The sequence below is a fragment of the Panthera leo genome, chromosome B2 (genome assembly GCF_018350215.1).
Source record: "Panthera leo isolate Ple1 chromosome B2, P.leo_Ple1_pat1.1, whole genome shotgun sequence".
Classification (NCBI taxonomy): domain Eukaryota; kingdom Metazoa; phylum Chordata; class Mammalia; order Carnivora; family Felidae; genus Panthera; species Panthera leo.
This window is the reverse complement of record NC_056683.1, coordinates 97,773,135-97,795,019: the sequence shown is the minus strand read 5'-3', so window position 1 is coordinate 97,795,019 and position 21,885 is coordinate 97,773,135. Positions and strand designations below refer to the sequence as shown.

General features: G+C 38.0%; 2 protein-coding genes and 1 long non-coding RNA gene across 9 annotated transcripts in view; 1 reads left to right on the top strand and 2 right to left on the bottom strand.

Moving 5' to 3' along the window:
* Nucleotides 1–3,733, bottom strand: part of CEP57L1 (centrosomal protein 57 like 1) — a 75,262-nt gene extending 71,529 nt beyond the window's left edge. For 2 of the 6 annotated variants that reach the window (XM_042939521.1, XM_042939524.1), the window contains exon 1: nt 3,621–3,733. The gene's annotated coding sequence lies outside the window, so the exon portion shown is untranslated. Of the gene's footprint in view, nt 1–3,303; nt 3,401–3,620 lie in introns of those variants that run through there. The other 4 variants (XM_042939520.1, XM_042939525.1, XM_042939523.1 and 1 more) reach the window with 3 other exon arrangements.
* A 183-nt stretch (nt 3,734–3,916) lies between these two features.
* Nucleotides 3,917–21,885, top strand: part of SESN1 (sestrin 1) — a 113,281-nt gene continuing 95,312 nt past the window's right edge. The window contains exon 1 of one of the 2 annotated variants that reach the window (XM_042939517.1): nt 3,917–5,080. In XM_042939517.1, coding sequence (XP_042795451.1) covers nt 4,802–5,080 — 279 coding nt within the window. In that variant the 5' untranslated portion in view covers nt 3,917–4,801. The remainder of the gene's footprint in view (nt 5,081–21,885) is intronic. The other variant, XM_042939515.1, reaches the window with a different exon arrangement.
* LOC122220253 overlaps nt 20,041–21,885 on the bottom strand; it is a 49,699-nt gene continuing 47,854 nt past the window's right edge. The window contains exon 6 of the long non-coding RNA XR_006202753.1: nt 20,041–20,351. This is a non-coding gene — a long non-coding RNA (uncharacterized LOC122220253). The remainder of the gene's footprint in view (nt 20,352–21,885) is intronic.

Below are 21,885 nucleotides of genomic sequence, written 5' to 3'. Positions count from 1 at the left end.
TTCTCTCTACAACCAGATCTTTCCCGTCATCTCAATACTCATTTATACAACTGCCTACTCTGTACTTCAACTTGAATAGCTTAGAGGCATCTCAAACTTTACATGGCCAAACAAAACTCTTGATTTCCACCTCTTTACCTCTGTACACAAATCTGGAGACTTTCTCACAACATTAAATGGCAATTCCTTCCTTTTAGCTGCTCAGCCTAAAAACTTGGGACTCACCTTTGACTCTTATATGCTCACACCTCATGACCAATCAGCAAAACCTGTTGGCTATACTATCATAATAGATCCAGAGTGTGGTCTCTTCCCACTACCTCCACTGTTATCACCCTGGTCCAAGCTACCATTATCCTCTCTCACCTGGATTATTACTTGAGCTTCTTAACTAGTGTCTCTACTTCTAAACTTCTAAACTGTTTCCCTGTGGTCTATGCTCAACACAATTTCAAATAAGTAATCATTTAAAAAAGTCAGATCATGCAACTCATCTGCTCAAAGCCCTTCAATGGCTTCCTATTTGTTAAAAAGTCAGCAGAGTCCTTTCAATCACCTACATGACTTCCTTCCTCTGTAACATCATGTTATTCTCCCCTGCACTCATTGTGCTCCAGCCTACACTGCTATTTTTTTGCTCCTGCCCATATGCCTTTGCACTGGCTGTTCTCTGCATAGGAATGTTCTTCCTCGAGGTATCTGCACAGCTTATTCCTCCTGCTTCAGATCCCCTCAAATGTCCCCTTCTTGATTAGGTCTTCTCTGACCACCTTATTTAAAATTGAACCTTGCCCCCCACAATCTGGCACTCCCTAGTCCCTTTCCTGGTTTATTTTTCATTGCATTTGTCTTCATTTGCCACATATATCACATATTTATTGTTGATTTCCCCTTAACAGAAGGCAAGCTCTAGAATAGGGACTTTTGCACAGCTGTACAGTTGACCCTTGAACAATGTGGGGGTTAGGAGTATCGACCCTCCACCAAAGTAAAAAAATCCCTTAACTTTTAATCTATATAACTTTTGACTCCCCCCAAACTTTACTAAAAGCCTACTGTTAACCAGAAGCCTTACCGATAACATAAACAGTTGAGTCACACATATTTTGTGTATTATAGACGGTATTCTTACAATAAAGTAAGCTAGAGAAAAGAAAATGTTATTATGAAAGCCATAAGGAAAATAGATTTGCAGTACTGTACTTACCAAAAAAAAAAAGAAAAGAAAAAAATCCACACATAAGTGGACCTGTGCAGTTCAAACCTGTTGTTCAAGAGTCAGTGTATATTGTGCTCAATGATATATCTTCGTTGTTCCATTGCACACTAGATACTCAACAGATATTTGTTGAGTGTATGAATGGATGAAAGGGAATATGAGAACCAATGACTGAAGATCTGCAGGGCTGATGCAGAGATAGGTGGAGAGTGACAGGTATACAAAGTGAGGCTGGAGAGGTAGAAAGGGACCAGGTGACACTAGGCTTTACAAAGAAGCTTTGCCTTAAGAATACTAAGACACCAATGAATGATTTAAGAGAAAATCTGGTCAGATTTGCATTTCAAAAAGATCATTATGGCTCCTGTGTGGAGAACTAATGGATAAAGGTCAGAGTGAATAATCACTATTGCAATGGTCCTGGCAAGAGATTATGGCAGATTGGAAAAGACTGTGCTTCTGTAGATGGTGGGGAAAGGATGGATTTGGAGGGTATTTGGGAAATGAGATTGATAGGATTTGGTAATAATTGGCTATAGAGGTACGAAGGATCAGAAGAAATCAAGAATAAAGTGTAGTTTTCAAATTTTCACAAGTGGATGGTAGGATCCTTAACTGAAATGGGGAACACTGGAAAAGAATCAGGTTCATTAGAGATAACCATGCATTTGGTTTTAGGCATGTTGAGCTCGAGGTGCTTTTGAGAATTCCAAAAAGAAATATAATGGAAATAAATATATGAAAGCTGGAAAGATAAAGTTGGATGGAGCTATACATTTAAAAGTCATAAGTGGTAGTGAAACCATGGGTATGGATGAGATCATATTCAACTACACAGCAAAAAAAAAGGACATAGATTTAAGAATGACCCTACTCTTTGCGGGCTGGACAAAGGAGGATGAGGTCAAAAAAAGGACAAAAAAGGAATGTCTTTTTTATTTTTTAAATCGTACTCATAAGAAGTTCACGTTTAAAAATAAAATCTGATTTAAACCAGTAGCATTGAATGTAGCAGGGCTACATTTAGACTAATTCATCAAAACTATAAATCTGTTGAAGGACAGGTCATTTTCAGAAACTATCTGGTGAATTCACAGTACTTGTCTCTTTGCAACTTCAAAATACATCAATACACAAATATTATCCTTCCCAAAATGTATACGATTTGGCTTACTGCAATTTTCCTGAAAATATCTCATCTTTCTCACTTCTGGGACTCACCACATGCTATTCCTTTGGCCCTCTTTCCCTGGTATAAAGATTTTCCTGACTTTCCAAGATCAAGCTAAGTTATCTTCTTTCTAGCCATCCTAGATAGCCAGATATGACATCATACTATAATTGCGTGTTTAGCCATTAGATTCTGTAACTAGGTAGAGGCTGTGTCTTTTTCACTGTTGTATACTCAGAACCTAACAAGGCTATATTTTTAGAAACACATCTATTCTGCAACGTTTAGAATTAAAATCTAATTTGGTTCTCAGTCCATTAACTGCCTTTCACATCTTGACTTTTCTCATAAGGAATGAATTTTTAAAAACGGTAACTTAAAAACAAATGACTGAATCCTTTAAATATACTAAATTTTGGATATTTTTATAGGTCTTCTTTCATAGAGTATCCTTAAACCCTGCAAACATTGATTTCTAGGAATATTGGGGATTCTTTTCCCCTTAGTCTCACGCAAAATGGATTTGAAAACTCGCTTTCAAAGCCCTGCCTGGGATTTCATTTGGGCGCATAAAGCACCGAACTCTCCTACACGATGGCAAACAAAAGTGCAACTGCACAGGGATACCTAATCCCTCGGCGCGAGTCCGCAGCAAGGTGCACTTGTTTTCACAGCATCTCTGTTGCCCGGCCTTCTGCCGCTCCCTCCGACCCTCGGGACTGCGACCATTTCCCGCGCCAAACGCGCCCTCGGCCTTGGGAACCTGTACTACTCCTTCCCACGCAGATTATTGGACAAAGTCCCTTGGCTACGAGGATAGCCCTAGATGGCGTCGTCTCCAAAATCCCTGAGGAAATGAAGGAAGGAAAAATCCTGTCCAAGTAAAAGTGGCAGGCAACTCTACAGTGCTCACCCAGTCGACGCTCTCAACCTCCCTTCGCGCAAACCGTTGGCTTGAAGGCCGCTACGGACAACGTCGCAGTGGCTCCTGGGGACTGTAGTTTCTATCGCCAACAGAATGCGTCGGCCGCATCAAAACTACATTCCCCAGAAGTCAATGCGAGGAAGCCCTGTCTCCTCAAACCGCGGGTTTGGCGTAATAGACCGTCGCTATTTTCAGGCTAATCTTAAATTTGGATTCAATTTCTTCCAAGTGTGTGTCTACGCCCGATTTCTTTTCCGTGCTTGCCTTGTCTGTAATTGTTTCAGTGTACTTCAACGCCTCCTTACTTTTCTTTCCCCTACTCCAGTCCAGAGAATCCAAACGTCAGGGCACGGAAAACGCCCCCGACGCAAAATGTCCCTTAAGCGCCTGCGCCCTGCTCGCCATCACGCATGCGTAGCAGCCGGCAGCGGTGGGAGGCCGCGCGCGGACTTAGGGTCTGGAGGTAGCCAGCGGGAGGGCGGGGCTTTTTCCAATGGCTTTGCCTCTGCGGGTCGCGTCTGCTTGGGCGGGGAAGAGGGCGCTGGGGCAGGGGCGGCTCCTGGTTTATGTCGGGCGGAGAAAGGGGAGGGGCTGGTGGGGTGAGGACCCCATCTCCCCTCCCTGCTCCCGCCCTCTGGGCCGAGCCCCACCGATGGGGCTGGGCGAAGGGGCGGGCTCTGCGCCTCAGGCCTCGCTGCTCCGCCAGCTTCGCGGCGCAGCCCGGCATTTAGAGATTGCGGGCCAGCCCTTTGCCTTGCAGGCTTAGTGGGAGGTGGGCGAGGACGCAGGAATAGGAAAAGAAGTGGCGTCCGCCTGGGGGTCCAGAATCGTCGCGGCCGGAGACGCTTTCCTCCAACGCTGTAGTCGAGACAGCGGCTGCCGGAGGCTGCCGTCCCCAAGGAACGCCTGGGTCTCCAGTCGCGGCGGCCAGTGAGCAAGGGTTTGGCGAGATTTCCCCACTAGCCCTTGGCCGGCCGCTGAGGCGAAGGGAGGAGCTGCGGAGGGCGGGGATTGAGGAGGGGCGGGGTGGGAATGCTCTTGAGAACCCGGTGGCCGCCCAGACCAAAAAAACCCGAATGGCTGGAGCGCGTTCAACTGTTACCAGCCTTTTTGGGCAGAGCACGGATTTGACAGCTCCACAACGTGAGGATATCCGCTGACCCCGCGAGACAGAGGAGAGCACTTCCCTGAGACTGCCTGTCCAGCAAAGCCAGCGCTGTAGGGTTTCAACTTTCGAACTTTTTTCAGTCTCTGACAAGGCTTGCCCCTTCATGTAGGAAGAGGGTAAGTTCTGTCTTGTAGATCGCTTGAAAGCCATCAATATAAAAGACACTTCTTGTTCCAAATGTCAGCCAGACATCTGTGTTTTCATGACGATTCGGTTTCTCTGATTTTACTCTTACATTCCTCGTTTTAAAAATACGAAGTGCTTTTGGGGACATGCTGAAGGGTAACTGAAGACTGCAAAGAAAAATCTCCAGTTGTCATGGCTGAAGGAGAGAATGAAGTGAGGTGGGATGGACTGTGCAGTAGAGATTCAACTACTAGAGAGACAGCACTGGAAAACATTAGGCAAACCATTTTAAGAAGAACCGAGTATCTTCGTTCGGTGAAAGAGACACCTTTTCGTCCATCAGACGGGCTTTCAAATGCTGTTTCTTTGGATGGGTTGAATAAGCTTCTTGCTCATCTGCTTATGCTTTCTAAGAGATGTCCCTTTAAAGATGTAAGAGAGAAAAGTGAGTTTATTTTGAAGAGCGTCCAGGTAAGAAAACATTGTAATTACAACTGTCCATCTAGTAAAGCGCAGTTTTGCTTGCAGTTGTATTTGCTTCTAAGAGGTGGTTAAGTGAACTCATTACGAGTTCATTCTACATCTTATTGAGTGGCTTGTAAAACATTGAATTTGGGGCCAAAATTGAATAAGGTGAATTAAAGTGAAAGCAATTTTCAAATATAAGTAAATAAGCATTGTCTTTCTAGAGAGTTTTGGAACTGCATTCCTCCTGGAAAAATAAGAGAGAGTTACAGTTAATGGCAAGTAAAGACTTGCTTTTTCATTTTTACATGTTGTTAGGAAGTATAGCCAGTGTACTTTTCACATCAGTACAAACAATATTGTGTGGAAAGTTTCTCGTTTAAAAGCCTCTAAAATGATAAATGTTTCTTGTTCAAGATAAATGGTGAAACAATTTTTCTCTTGTTCTTAAAAGCAAAACAAAAAAATCAGGGTCTGTTCTCTAAAGGCAACCTTTCTTTTAAAAAAATGAATTATATAAAATAATAAGTATATTATAAAGAAGCTAGCTTCTTTATAGTTGAAAGTTGAACCCAGGTTAAGTGAATGATAGAAACACTCCTGTGGTAAATTACTTAGTTTTCTCTGTGTTTGCCTCAATTGTTTTCTTCACATATATACCTACTTAAGTTTTGAGTGCAACCAATGAAAAATGTTAATTTTCCTCCTCTTCTATACATAGTCAAACTCTCCTGTTTTATTGGAAGATTTATTAGGAAAGGTTTGGTTTGGTTTGAGAAAGGTTTTTATATACTAAGAATGGTCAGTGACACTATGTCTAAGTTACTGAATCGAAGTCATTTATGAGGAGCTCTTAATTTACTTGGGTATATATGTCAGCTAAGATTAATAGTTTTTCTATTTTGGTTAGTTTGAAGCAATAGAAAAATAATCATGTCCATAAAATGAAGACTCTGTTTAAAATCTTGGGATATTTCTTCTCACAAACAGTTTGGGAACAATCATTACAGTTCATTTATCCAGAGTTATCAGAGAGGAATTAATTTTCTAGATTCCTGATGTTTACCTTTTAAGCATCCAAAATTATTTCTCTATTTCTTAGACTGTAGCATCTACAATAATCATTTTTCATAATAGAGTCATCATTATGCACATCAAGTACTGTTGTATAGGTGAGGGTAGAGTATACAGGACTGTATGATCCACGTTTTTTGAATTTTTGTGTTCAATTTTAATAGTTTTTTTGTTCCCTCCCTTACTGTCAGTACACTTTGTTCTCTTCCTGAATTTTTAATTTTGCTGCTTATTTATATCCAAATGGGAAACCAGATAACCAATTTGGTTAAGAATTATATTAAAAACAAAAGTAATTAAGCTCTGGGGAGTGCAGGGTCAAAGGACTGTGGTATATTGGTAAGTAAATGGGTACTGGAGCCAGACCTGAGCTCAAATTCTCCTCCTTATTAATGTACTGCATAACCTTGGACAAGTTAAGTTACTTGATCTCTCTTAGCTTGGATTTCCAACATCTATAAAATGGGAATAATAACATAGAGCTGTTGTGAGAATAAATGAGATGTAAAGTGCCCCAGTACATAATGGATGCTCCTCTCCTTTATCGTAAGTGAAAGACACGGACTACATGATACATATTTCAAGATTCATTCCTCCTGCAAAAAGATTCAAGAATCGCCTCCACAGTGAAGGTTTTCCATAAATTTATACTTTTAATCTCTGCATCTACTGCACTTAATTCCTGCTACTATTATAACAGGTACTTTACTTATATTGTGCTATAATCACATGTTTATGTGACTGTCTCCTCGGAGGGCTGTAAGTTCTCAAGAGTATTGACTGGGACCTGGAAGCTACTAAATAAATATCCAGTGTCTGAACAAATTTATATTTGGCTTCTTTTTATTTTTTATCAGCCTGAATAAAGTCACCAGATTAGGGAGTTTCCATCCCCACATCCTTAATTCATGCCTTCATTCAGCGATTATTTATTGAATCCATGGTGAATGCCATTCTAAGAACTAAGAACCAGTGGTAAACAACTTTGACATTCTACTGGAGAGGGACCATAAACAATAAACAAATAATATAATTTTAGATAGTAAGGGAAGACTTCCCTGAAGAGATGACATTTAAGCAGAGATTTGGTGAATGAATAAATATAATCCAGGCAAAAATGAAATTTGTGAGGGGGACATTCCACACATAGGGAACAGTTGTGTGAAGACCTCATGGCAAGAGAGAGCAGATGAGGTCTAGGACCGGAAAGTAATACAATGTGATTGGAGCATATGTTTGAAGGGAGAGTGAAAGCTTAAGCACATCCTCTGTAGTCAGACCTAGCTCTAATGCTTTATTAGCTCTACAATGTTGAATACATTTCTCCTTGATTCAGTTTTTGCTCACAATGAGAATAAAACGAAATAATGGTTGCAAAACATAGCACAGTGCCTAGCACATAAGACATGCTCAGCAATATTAGGAATTCTTACTGTTCTTAAGCAGGAGTTGGATAACAGGATCTTGAAGGCCAAGTTAAGAGTTGTGGACTTGGGGCGCTTGGGTGGCTCAGTCGGTTGAGCGTCCGACTTCAGGTCACGATCTTGTGGTCCATGAGTTCGAGCCCCGGGCCCAGAGCCTGGAGCCTGCTTCTGGCTCCCTCTCTCTCTGTGTCTCCCTCTCTCTCTGCCCCTTCCCCGTTCATGCTCTGTCTCTCTCTGTCTCAAAAATAAATAAATGTTAAAAAAAAAATTAAAAAAAAAAGAGTTGTGGACTTTATCCTAGGAACAATGGGAAGCCACTGAGGAGTTTTGAGCAAGACTGTGACATGATCCACGGTGTATTAGGATTACTTTGGAAGCAATGCGGAGAATGAATTTCAGGGGTGAAGAGTGGATATGCAGCATCAGGAGATAATTCCACCAGTCCAAAGCAAAATTATGGTTGGATTAGGGTATAGTGGGAAAAGTGGGAAACAGTGAATGGGCTTGGGAGATAGCTAAGAGTTAGAAACAGGAGATAGTATTGAATTGGATACAGGAGATGAAGAAAATAACAAAATAAAGGATGCTCTCAAGTTTCTGGCTTGAACTACTTGATTACTAGTTCAGTCAATTCCTGAGACAGAAGAGTGGTAAAGGGTCAGTTTAGGAGGAGCGGTGAGTTTTGTTTTAGACATGTTGAGATTAAGTTACCTGTGATGCACCTGATTAGAAATAGCTCCCGAAGGGATTTCTGCCCCTGCTACTACCATTGTAGTTCTGCTATTGTTATCCGTCACTTCTCCAGACTTAACCCATCCTCCACCTTTATATCCATGCTCCACATAACTGCAGAGTCATTTATCTAAAATGAAATCTGATCATGTTACTCTCCTGTCTAAAATCCTTGAGGATAGAATTTAAACTGCTTGAGAATGTCACATAATGTCCAGCATCATCTGGCTTCCACATACTGCTCCAGCCTCACATGAGAAACCAGATAATTAAATGTGGTACTCCATAATGCTTTCTGTTATTCATTGGTAGATCAGCAAAAGCTGAACTGAATTTGCAATCCCTACAGCTGTTCTGCTCTTGATTGTTTTAGGTCAGCTCAGAGGACTGTAATCAGGAGCAAAGTTGGTGGGGCAGGGATAAGATGGATCAACTCAAAATGGCTAAACCTGTATATATAAAAAAAAATGGCACATTGGGAAAGAGCATTCTCTGTATTCCTGTTCTCAGTTTATTGACTTCACAACAACATACGTAAATCCATTGAACACATTTTTGAGAACTGTTCTGTGCCAGGCACTGTTCTTCAGACTGGAAGATCAGTAAGATTTGTTCCCTGCTTTGGAGGAAGGTCTTCTAATAGGCCTTATTTATGCTGGGTTTGTTGTTGTTTTTAACCCCATAATATCTTTTCGATATTCTTGATTCTCTGAACAAAGGAACAGAAGTGTTAACACTGGCCTGATACACTATTATAGTCCACTGGTGAACTGTAGTTTTAGGGTGCAGGTAATTAAAGGAGGAATGTGAGTGTGTAAATATTCATCAAAAGATTATGAAGAGTGTTCAAAATAGTCAAGTACTTTTCTAAGAATGGTCGTTTGATCATTTTCATTTCTGTACTGTGGAAAAGGGAATCTGTTAAGTTTTTTTTATGAGATTGCCAGCAATTAACACTGTCTGAAAATAATTTGGCTTTAGAAAATTTAGACCAAGTAACAAAGTATGTTTGTTAAGTGGGGTGGAGGAGGCTTTCCTTTAGTGAAGTGATTGTTACCCCCCCCCCCCCCCCGGGGGGAAATGAAACTTTAGCTGTTGGGCATGATGCACATTTCAATTGTTAAAGCTGCAGTTGGAGTATCCATTTGATACCAGTTTGGGTAATATATAGTTTGTAGGTTTAACAATAAGAGATTTATTATTTAGTATAATAAATCTTGAGGTTGGGCAATTTCAAGCTTCATGGATTGATTGATTAGCTCAACTATATTCGTTTTTGCCTTCTTTCTGCTCCTTTCCTCAGCAAGTACTGTCTCTGCTCATGGTTGCAAGTTGCCTTATTCCAAGCACCATGTGTAGTCATGACTCTGTGTAGCTGAGAAGAGTTTCTTCACATGTGTTTATCAGGGAAGAAAAGCTTTTCTCAGCCTCCAGCAGACTTCCTGTCCATTTTTATTGACTAGGGTTGGGTCACATGCCCTTTTCTAAGCCAGTCATTGGCAAGGAAATTGGGCATTTCTGGTTTTGATTTGAACTAATCTGCATTCAGCCATTAAGAGCCAGGAGAGCCCCATCACTTGAACAAAAAAATTTCTGTTGGTGAGGAAGAATGGGGATAAGAAGGCAGATAAGTTTAGTCAAAGGCTATAAAAGTTGATCTTATATCTAACTAGATAAAATATTGCTTTGGCCCATTATAATTTAGATTCTATTAGGTTGAAACATGATTTATAATGATGCTATAAAATATACCAGATTAGGAACATTCTAGAAGCAGATTTGGCCTTTTGAACTGATTGTTTTGATTTCTTTTTTACTGCTATGCCTAGTCAAAACCAAAAGTTTAAGGTGGTGCATTTCAAACAATTCACTGCTACTCTTAGCCACAGCAAATACGAGTCTTCTTTCAGTATTTGCACTAAACTTCTCTCTTCCATATCCACTATTTTCTGGCCTTATTTTGTTGATACACTGAGAACTCAGTCCCTTTCCTTAGGAAAGCCTCCTGCCTTTTCTATTCAGTGCTTCCTCTCATTCCTACCTTTGACCACTTTCTTTAGTAGCTTTTGAACTCAGAGGAGAATGCTATTTACCCTCGGGTTGTCCGTGTTTCTTTGGATAGAGAATGTGAAGAAATTGAAAGCAACTATTAACTTTTTTTTCCTAAATGGTTTGAAGACAAAGTAAGAGCTTATCTTACCCCCCCCCCCACCCCCTTCCCCAACACTGGCTTACAGGATGAATCATATCTGTACTATCTGTCCTCAGTGTCCTCTTTGTAATATATAAATACATCCTGTCCTCTTCCTTTGTTCTGACTTTTCAGAAAGACTGAAACTAACAAGGACACACTCTTTTTTTTTTTAAGTTTTCAGATTTCAAATATTTAATTCCTATTACAGTGTCCCAGATGGTCTCTACTACCATGAGGAAAAAAACAACAAAAAACAGAATGATTATTTTAAAAAATGGTTTCTAGTACATTGTTTAATTTATAAATGGGATGTAGTGTTTTGTAGGAAAATGAGATGTTAAACACTTATTAGATTTCAATTTAAGGTCAAGGGTTGCTCATGGCATCATGAAGGACCCTCTGAAACAATAGTTTAGCTTAATTAAAATTACTTTCTCATGTTTAACACTTTGTGCCCTTTAAGTGCTGTATAGATCATTCATGAAGTAGAACATTTATGATCTTTTTGTTTTAGAGTTATTTTTTCCTTTTGGTGACTGGTAGAAATTTGTGGAATATCTTTTAACCATTTCAGTGGAAAATAAATTAATAAGAACCAACTTAAGGATTTATTGAAATTTGACCTGACAGAAAAATAGCCATGGAATCTTGGGTATAATAAAGGATTATCAATCACTTAAACTTTGATACAGAAGGGTCCTATTTGGTGTCACATCATAATCATAAAGAATATTCATATTTGAAAACAGGCAGTGTTTATTTAGAAGCAAATTAACATGGAGGAACCATAGAAATGGGAAATTTTTAGAACTTGTGGAAGGACAGGGAGATAGATGCTAGGGGAGGGGAGGCAGTGCTTAAAGTGCACGGAAGGAAGAAAGTCCTGTTGGAAATACATTAGCACCAAGCAAGCCTTACCACCAATTTTTAATCTCTGTCACAGTTTCTCAAATCAGACTATTTTTTTCATGCCATGGTAAAATAACCTGCTTTTTAAATGGAAGTCAATGGAAGATAGGCTTTACTTTGGCCCAACTTTCCTAGATCACATTTATTACATTAATGGAGACCTTCATTGACCTTGATGAAATTACCTAGTACTTTAATTATGCAGGCACAGTATACTCAGGGGCATCTGAGAGTTCTTCAGAATTTTGATGGTAGTATTGTTGGGGGCATTGGGCAGACTGGAAATTTCAGTATGAAAACCTCAGCTAGATAGGCAGTCTATGGGAACATTTCATGTTTTGCTTTTTTTCTTTTTCCTTTTGGTTATTACACTGAGTTAAACTAGTGCTGATAAAGATGCATTTACCACAATGTGCATTTAAAAAAAAGTCTTTTAAAAGATGCTTATTTTTAAAAAATGTTTTGTTTTTTTTTTTTTTTACTGGATATACTTAGGGAGTTATGTAGGATAACAACTAGGACCATTTATTGGATCTTCCCAGTTGGCATTGTTATTGTTAAAAGTCTTTGTGTTACTATAGACTGCCACAGGTTTGACATTTTTCAATTTATAAGGAAAAAAACTCATGAAATTTGGCAACACAAAAATTACGTCTTCTCATTTTCTAATCTCTTTTATATAACAAAATAGGAAAATCTTATAAGATTGCAATGAAATATGTACTTACCTTAGAAAAATGAGACACTTTTAGTTTTATATTTTATTTCTTACCCTGTTTTTAATTTTAAAAGGGAAACAGCTTCATCGATTTATAAATTATTACTTATGAAGTTACCTTAAAACAACTTCCTAAGCTTTTAAACCATACTAAAGGGAAGTAACATTTATGATGTGAATTTTGTGAGTTATCTTTTCCATATCAACTGTCATATATGCATATTCATTAACTGAATAGTATTCAGTTAGTGTTTTAACTTAAAAATTGTTTAGATTGACAAGCTAATAAATATGCTTTTTAAAAATTAGGACAATTTGTCAATTATATGTAATATTCAGTAAAGTCTAATTAAAATCTTAGTTTATCCCACTAAAAGTAAGCATTTACTGTTTTGATACTTCAGTGTTTGACAAGCATTGCACACTTGTCTTAAAATTTTACATGATTTCATTTTCTAGCAAGTTGGCAGGTGTTAGCTGTCTATAATTATAACTGAGTGATTTTTCAAATGCTATTCATAGCCTAAACACAGTAAGATGTTCTTCCAATCATGTGATAAAGACCAAGCCTTGCAAAATAGAGGTAGAGTGGTCTGTTCAATGGTACTGAAGGACATATTTAAGAGAAGCCTTTCAAAAGTAAAAAGTGATTTAAATGATAGGGAGAGTTTTCTCACAAAATAAGGTCTCTCAGAGTTGTTGATATACCTCACCAAATTAAGCTGAGTCTACTTTTTTACCTAACCTTTTTACCTAACAAGTAATGTATGCTTTGGCAGACCTAAGTTATAAAATATAATCTTTATTGGTTCAGTTTTGTTGATGATAGAGGTTCGAAGTGCTAACAGCTCAGAGCCTGGAGCTTGCTTCAGATTCTATGTCTCCCTCTCTCTCTGCCCCTCCCCCTCTTGTGCTCTATCTCTCTCTGTCTCTCTCTCTCTCAAAAATAAATACACATTAACAAAATTAAAAAAAAAAAAAAAAAGACCTTACTGGATTTTCTTTACCAGTAATATGCTCATGAATAAATTAACCTCTGTAGTTTCAGTTTCCTCATCTGTGAATTTACATAATTTTATTATCTACCCTGTGGTGTGATTATAAAGATCATATTGGTAAAGCAGTTAGTTTGTAATCTTCAATATTTTGTAACCTACAAATTTATTTATTTTAATTTATTTTTGAGAGACAGCGCACAAGAGGGGGAGGGGCAGAGAGAGGGGGACAGAGGATCTGAAGCAGGCTCTGCACTGATGGCAGTGAGCCCAGGGCAGTGATGGGGGTCGAACTCATGAACTGTGAGATCATGACCCGGACCATAGTGGGATGCCCAACCGACTAAGCTACCCAGACTCCCCTGTAACCTGTAAATTTAATTATGAATAACTCTTTGATACTATTTACTTATCTGTAAGATGAAGGTAATAATAATACCAAACTCAGGGTAGTTCGGAGACTTAAATGAACACGTAAAGCATGCAGAAGTACATAGTAAGTGCTCAAATATTGGCAGTGATGTTGATGATAAGCTTGCTTTTGGTGCTTTACTTAATAAGTCGTACTCCAAACTGGCATTGCTTTAGGATTTTTCTGTTTAGAATTTAGGATTTTTATGTACTTGACTTTCATACATCCCACATCTTTTATCCACATATATTGACACTCCTAATTGCCTTTTGTACATTGAATGTTCGTATATAAGCTGATTAATGCTGATGTCTAGCTTTAGCAGAGGATGCCTCTAACCAGCCACTGCCCAGGGTAGTTGGCCTGCCCAGAGGTTTGCCCTAGATGTGATGGCAGATATGTAGCATCCATCCCCTCCTTGGAGTCCAACACCATTCTGCTATGTCAGCATGGCACCAGCAGGGAGGAGTTGCAGGCAGGCAGTTACTTGTGTCATCCAGATGGTCAAGTGTACATGGAGAGGTCCATGGCCAAGGCCTTTGCTTCAGTATCTGGACAGCATTAGAGTATAATTATCAAGATCATGGGCTTTGGAGTTAGTCAGACCTGGCTTTCAGTCTTGCTCTGCCAAACTCTGTGACCTTGGGCAAATTACATAACCTCCTTAAACCTCAGTTCCCTCACAGAGTTGAAAGGATTAAATGAGGTAACATGCGCAATGCTTACTGGAATCCAGTAAGCACTGAGTAAATGTTAACTATTAATATTCTGTTCTGCCCCCATAGTGCCATAGAGAAGAGATGGAAAATTGAGCCCTGTGGCACCATACACTTTTTAGGGTACTCCCAAGTTTCTGAGCAACTGGGAAAGTTTTCACTTACTTTCCAGGTTCCCTGACTCAGGAAATAGCACTCTAGAGGAAATAACACCTCTAGGAACCAAATTAAGGATTGTATAAATATTGTTTTAGCCATCTGGGAACTGGATTCCTCCTTTGATATGTTAGTCTGTTATTCCACTTGTGAACGTTGGACTTTCAAATACATCTTCAGGTACACATGATATAGGAAAAGCAAATCATGGCTTGTACACCAGTGTTGTGAGTAAGCAATTAAATCTTCTATGCCTGGTCGATTCATGCCTGATACTTTAGGCAAGTTATCTACTCCAGAGACTGTTAGCCTTGAAGGTCTACTGAGGTGATTAGAGCTGCACTCTCGGTATTCCTACTCTGCCCACTGCAATGGGAGCCTGACATCTTAAACTGAAAGTCCCTGAGGCCTTTCACTCTTGCCTGGTAACTGGCCTAGCTTAGACAGCTTGGTATGATTAAAACAAAGTAACTAAGCAAAGATACATTGCCAGAAAGTTACCTCAGCAAAAGTAACAAGGCTTGAAGAGATTTTGTATGTACCATGTTAGATTTCTTGAATTTGCTTGGTTATGTGTGGGTGTGTTTGGGGGCTCCTCCTAAGCTGCCATGGCATTGGAACCAAGTCATCTTAAATTATCGTCAGTAGTCTTTTAATCTTTCTTGTTTGGCAGAATGTATACTTTTGAATGTCGTAAGAATAGGCATTCTCTATGTGCAGCCTAATTCTTTGCCCTTTTTGTATATTATTTCATTCAGTCTTCACAACACTGTAAGAGTAGATATTATTATCCCTATTTTATGCATGAAGAAAAATCAGAGCCCAGATAGGTTAAATAACTTGCCCAAGGTATCATAGCTAGTAAGAGGAACCAGATTTCAAACCCAGGCATTGAGAGTCCAGAGTCCATGCTTTTCACCACTACACTACACTTTCTGGATAAAAATTTAATATAAAACTCCTAGCAGTGAAAATATATATTACTTTTTGTTCCAAATTATTTTTCCTTCAGGATGAAATGTAAAACTTTGGTGTTTCTAGGGGAAACTACATTGTTAGATGTTAATAAATTGCATACCAAATTCTTATTTAAACCCTGACCCATCTTTAAATTGCATTTGGACCCCGATTGATCTTCATGTTTCGTTGTGGTGCATAATTTTTATTATGTTGTCATTATAAATTTCAGCTGATTGCATGGAGGCTCTGGCTCTTGGAAATATGGTGTGTGAAAGGTTTGTTTTTACATTAAGAGATTACTAAGTAAGATGATTTCTTTAGTGAACTGCCTAAAAGAAAATTTGGTATATTTCCATGAGTAATAGACTCTGGGTTAGCTTTGAATGTTAAAAGAGCATTCTCCTAGCTAGTTCATTGTTGCCATGACAGTGCTGGCAGTGTGAGTGTTGTAGTAACTCCTTGCAATGATCTTATTTTAGACCCTAACGTTTGCAGTGTCAAACATCCCCTTCCCCGCCCCGTAAGTAACTCTAGTGGAAAAGTACTGGTTTTATAACTGGCTTCTGGCTTTGTAGCTGAAAGACTGCACTATTGTGGGCTTAAAAAAAAAAAAAAAAATAGTGTAGGAGTGTTGAGTATTTTTCCTGTGGATTGTGAATGTTTGAAATTTCCCAAAATATGGTATTGCATTACATACAGCAAGTTGTTTACAGCTAAAAAGGGGCCTCAATTGTCTTTTTAGAAATCAAGCCCGATTTTATCATTACTTTGAGCTCATATAGAAATCATTTTTCCATTTGTATGTCTCCCGTGCATACTTTAAAGTTTTTGGATTCTTTTATTCCATTATTGTGGAAAATTATCATTAGAACCATAAAGGATTGTGTTTAAATAGTGTAGAAAGTACTTTTTTCTTATTCTTTCCATAATTCAACATTTATCTGATCAAAATGGAACATCTTAATCTTGATTTCTTAAATTGTGAAGTAACTAAAGTTATGTAATTTTAAGAAATTACTCAATTTGAACTGCGTACTTAACATAATGGTTGAGGTGTTTTTATCTTTGTTGCCTATATGTTATAAATTAAATTTTAAAATACTTTATCGATATTTTCTAATTGTAAATCCCATCGTAACTGTACTGTTAAGCACACAATATTTTCAAATTCATTATAGTGCCTGCCATTTTCTATCATTTTGTATACCACTTGTTAGGTCAGAGTTTTGGTATCTATGGTATGTGCACTAAAAATCTAGTATAGCATGATGAATCAATGATTTTGACAACAAATCTTGTCGAAGAAGATGGAAAATCTAAATACTATATACTTCATTTGTTAACAACTACTAACAAATAATTCCATTGCTTTTCTCTTAAATGCTCCATTAAAAGTCTAGTTCATCTTCCTTAGATGCTGAAGATCTAAACAAAGTTTGCACAGTTGCACCTGTACTGAGTATTGGTGAATGGATGTAAGGCAAGCCCTGTTCTTTCTTTCTTCAGTTTAACATATAAAAGTAATTTTCTCAACAAAAATTTGACCCCAAGTTAGAGTTACTTTTGTCTTTTCCAACACACAATGAATGTTTTAATCCTTATTTTCTATTATTCCCTTTAGTGCATTATATTATTATCTCCTTAGTGGTAATTATTCAGATTAAGAAGTATCTAATTCCAATCTATCCCAGTTTTTAATGACAGCCTCTTTGAATTTGGGAGTTAATGTGTTGTAAAATGTGAAGAGTCAAACCTTAAAATAAATACTCTGTTATTTTTGTACTATATATTTATATTAAATGCTTTTGATTGGTTAGAATGAAACTTAATTATAGTTAGTGCCTTTTCCTTTGTTAAAACACTTTATGACAGGGTTACTGTTTTTCCTCCTGAACCCCATAGCACCTCCAGCTGACCTCCCTCTCCACATAAGGCTGAAATGAGTATACTTTTTAAAAGTAAGCATTCATTTAAAATTTTTCTTTGTGCCTGACACTGTTCTAGTGCTGTGGTGGGATATAAAAAGTAGGAACAACCACTACCCTTAAGAATTTTGTGATGATGTAGAGAAAAAAATTTCAGAGCAAATCAAGGCTGTGACTAAAAATGTTACATTTTATGATAGTATGTTGACAGCAGTGCAGGTGTTGAAAGAATGTATACATAATAGCTCCACATCTAGGAAACCATCTGAAAGGTTTATGTATGATGATCACTACAGTGCTATGTGCAATGTCAGTGTATCATCTATATGTGTTTCTATAGAAGTGGGTAATAATCTGAATATCCAATAATTATGGATAATTAAATTATGCTGCATCTTTATAAAGGACTATTACACAGTTAATGAAAATTCTTTTAAAAATATATTTATTAGAAAAGATTATGTATTTAAGTGGAAAAGAAATTCTTAAGGTAGTGCCAAATTATATTTTATAAAGAGGGGGGAAAGGAAACCTATGTGCACCAAAATATGAACTATAGTTCTCTTTTAAAGTGGGATTATTAGGGGGCGCCTGGGTGGCCCAGTCGGTTGAGCTTCTGACTTCGGCTCAAGTCATGATCTTGCGGTTCATGAGTTTGAGCCCCACGCCAGGCTCTGTGCTGACAGCTCAGAGCCTGGAGCCTGCTTCAGATTCTGTGTCTCCCTTTCTCTCTCTCTCTCTCTCTCTCTCTCTCTCTGCCCCTTCTCTGCTCGTGCTCTGTCTCTCTCACTCTCAAAAATAATTAAGCATAAAAAAAATTTAGAGTGGGATTATTAGAAATTTTGGTTTTTCTTTTTATAATAGTTAATAAATACTTAAGTTTATTGAGTGTTTACTATGTGCAAGGCATTGTTATAAACATTTTATATATAACATTTGCAAAGTTTCAAGTGGATTATAGGTTTTGAGGATGATATCTTCCCAAAATAAATATACTAATATGAATGCACCCACTTGTTGTAAGATTAAGTTTCTGATTTATTTAGCCAAGGAAACAGGAACTTCTCAAAATCTAGGCTTTTTCGTTAGGAGACAGTGCTTTCCTTGGCCCCCAGGGTTCCTAAGGGGGTGCAGCTGCTGGAGACATTCTCTGGGTCACACCAGATCTGCAAAACCCAAAGTTTGCTGTACTGTTCCTTTTTATATTTGCAGTTTATACCCACATTCTGAAAGAATTTAAACAAACTATTTATGCACTTTGTTTGAAGGTTCATTTCCCTATATTATCTAATAATATTTCTAATATCTAAATATATATCTAAAATATCTAATGATAATTATTTGTAGGTATTTATACCTACAACAATCTGTGAGGTGAATTTTACATTTTATAGATGACATGAGGAAACAGATTAAGTAACTTAGCTCAAGCAGTGAGAGCAGGAGGCATGTCTGACCCCTCCTGGAATGGAGGAGGCATGTCTCCCCACTACTGGGAGAGCAGGAGGCATGTCTGACCCCTGAGTGTCTATGTTCTTAAACATTAATCTGTTTTCCTATAGCTTTGGGTTTTTGTTTGTTTGCTTGTTTTTGTTTTTTTTTTTTTTTTTTTTGCAATGAGTATGTATTACTTTTATATTGAAAAGTGACTTAAAATAAGTGTGTAAAAATTATATAGAGAGTGTTAATTCAGAGCAAGGAAAGATCAGGATAGGTTAGGATAATAAAGGCAGCTTATTGGAGCATATAAATTTTAATGTAATAATTAACTTTTCTCTTCAACTCCTCTGTTTGTTGACACAAGTATACATTCCTTCTATCCCCAACATGCCCAAACCAAACCTCCAATGACTGGCTGGAAATAATTAATGCTCTATTGTACTTTCCTGCAGACTAAGTTTTGGCCTCATTTTTGTTTCCTTTTGTGGCCCCCTTTTATTTTTCTTTTGCCATCTGTCAGTGCGTGTATGAACATGTAACTATGACTTTTGTCAAAACTCCTTCTCAGGACAGCATTGGGCATTATAAATAAAACCATTCCAGCTTGGCACTTTTCATGTGGTAATACCATTGTAATTTAAAGATTGAGATGTTCAAAAGAAGTTGTAAAAATTACATTAATTAATTATATTTAAAAACAAATTGAAAGGAAGGAGAACTATGATCTTGAATCTTGTCTGGGGAATTAACCTTACAGCATAAACCAGGGTTGGTGTTCATCCAGGATGCATTGGCACCACAATACTTGTTAAAACACTGATGTATTTTCAGACCAGTTGGTAAATGGTGAAGAGAAACTTCAAAAAGCAGTAAAATTGTAATACATAGTCAAGATGGGTGGTTTAGCTTAGAAGCCATGCATGCACTTAGATTCCAAGATGGTCTGGTCACTGAAGCATAGAGCTAGAAAGTTTGCTCAGATGTCCTGTTATTTCCAATATTGAAGGTACAGAAGCCCTTGGGTGGGAGAGAGAGACGAAGCAGATGAACTAAGGGGACCCTAATCTATAAACCCGCAAAAGAAGTGCCCACTTGTGCCAAGAAGAGAAACAAGGTCCAGGCCTTGGTGGTGACTAGGGAGATTGCCACAAGCAGTGGGCTGCGGGGGGTGTGTGGGGGGGGTGGGGAGCAAGCAAAGACTGTCAGGGTGTGGTCAGTCAGGTGGGCTGGAGCAGCTTTTTTTTTTTTTTTTTTTTGGTTTAATAATTGAATTAGTTATCTACTGCTTCATAACAAATTTGGTGGCTTAAAACCATACACATTTATTATCTCACAATTTCTGGGAGTCCAGAATCTGGCTGCAGCTTAGCTGGGATGTCTGCTTTGTGGTCTCCCATGCTGCATTTAAGGTGTTAACCAGGGCTGTGGTCTTATCTGAAGGCTCAAACGGAGAAAGATATGCCTCCAAGCTCACAGGATTCAATTCAGTTGATCAGATTCAGTTCTTCAAGGGCTTTTGGATTAAGAACTTCAGTTTCTTGCAGGCAGTTGACTGGAGGCTGCTTTTAGTTCTTTTCCATGTGGATTTCTCTACTTCCTCATGAAAAGCAACTGAGAGGAGCCTGAGAGAGAGAGAGAGAGAGAGAGAGAGAGAACCAGCAAGACAGAAGTCACTGTCTTACAACCTAATCTTGAAAGAGACATGCCATCACTTTTGCCTCAATCTGTTCATTAGAAGCAAGTCACTGGGTCCAGCCCATACTCAGAGGGAGCAGATTACACAATGGAGTGAATACCAGGAGACAGGGATCATTGAGAATCATTTTATAAGCAGCCTTTCACAACAACATATCTCCTGAAGCTAGGAGTTGGGAAGAGTGGGGTTTCCTGTATACTGTGAAGAGAGTTGTGTGTTAAATCATATGCCCAAGAACCTATTTAATGCCTTGAAGAGAGTGTGGTCAAGCAAGTGATAATATGACCCCAGAATCTGTCCTTTCCCCACCCTTGCAAACATTCTCCACTTAAAGGAGACTCATACCACCAGCCTGGCCAATGGATGCCCTTCCCTAGGCCTTGTCCCTTCAGTGGCTGGGACACCAAGGCCCACCTCCTCTAGCAGCTTTTTGATCTTTCTCTTTCATCCCCTCTGACCCCTATAACTCTTCTATGCCTCCCCCCCCGCCCCTTACTGCATTATTCTGTGCAATCTTAGGAAATTCCCTACTTCTCATTCTTTGTACTAAAAGTAAAAAGTACTAAAAGTAAAATAGCATTAGTCCAAAAGGTAGAAAGTGGCAAACAGCTTTCTTTTCATCATTCAGTGACTAATAAGCTGTGAATCAAATCTCAGCTGTGTCTGTGATTTGAGGGGGAAAAGGAATTAGAAATAAAGCCCCAAACTTATGAGCATTCTCTAATGAATAATGAATGAGATTAAACATAATTGTAAACCTAAATTTTTATTCAAATCTCTGAAACTCAAGTTGGTATACTTTATGTCAATTTAGTGGTGTCTGAAAGGAAACAGATGAAATAATTTATCTTTTTTTTATTTTATAAGCTCCAGCTCCTTATGGATTTTGGCTGTTGCAGAACCATATCAAAATGATTACATAACTGATAGCAGCTTAAAAACAATTTTACCCCACTGAATACAATGTTTAGTTGAGGCTAGGTCTTTTCATTTGTAGGGAAAGCTCTTGGTTTCGGTTTTTAAAAATCATTGTCATTATGATTTTCTCTTATTCATCTTTAATATCTTGGCCAAATATTTGATTAAAATTAAAATATTTTACCCATATATATTTTAAATCTAGGACATATATATATATATATATATATATAAATCTAGGATCTATATATTTATATGTATAAAACATATAAAACATGTTTCCACATGATAACAGTGGCTACTTCTAGGCCATGGTTTATGCTTTTCTACATTTTCCAAAATTTTTATGAGTACTTCTATTTTTTCTAATAAGAACAAAAAATACATGTCATTAAAGAGAAAATAAGTTCAATAATACCACTTTCTATTCATAGGAGAATTACTTTTATGGTAAGTACAACTTCAGTATACTCTGAAATAAATTTTTTCTAATATGGTATATATTTTAAAAGCTGTTGTTCTTTAATTTCCTTTAGAATTAC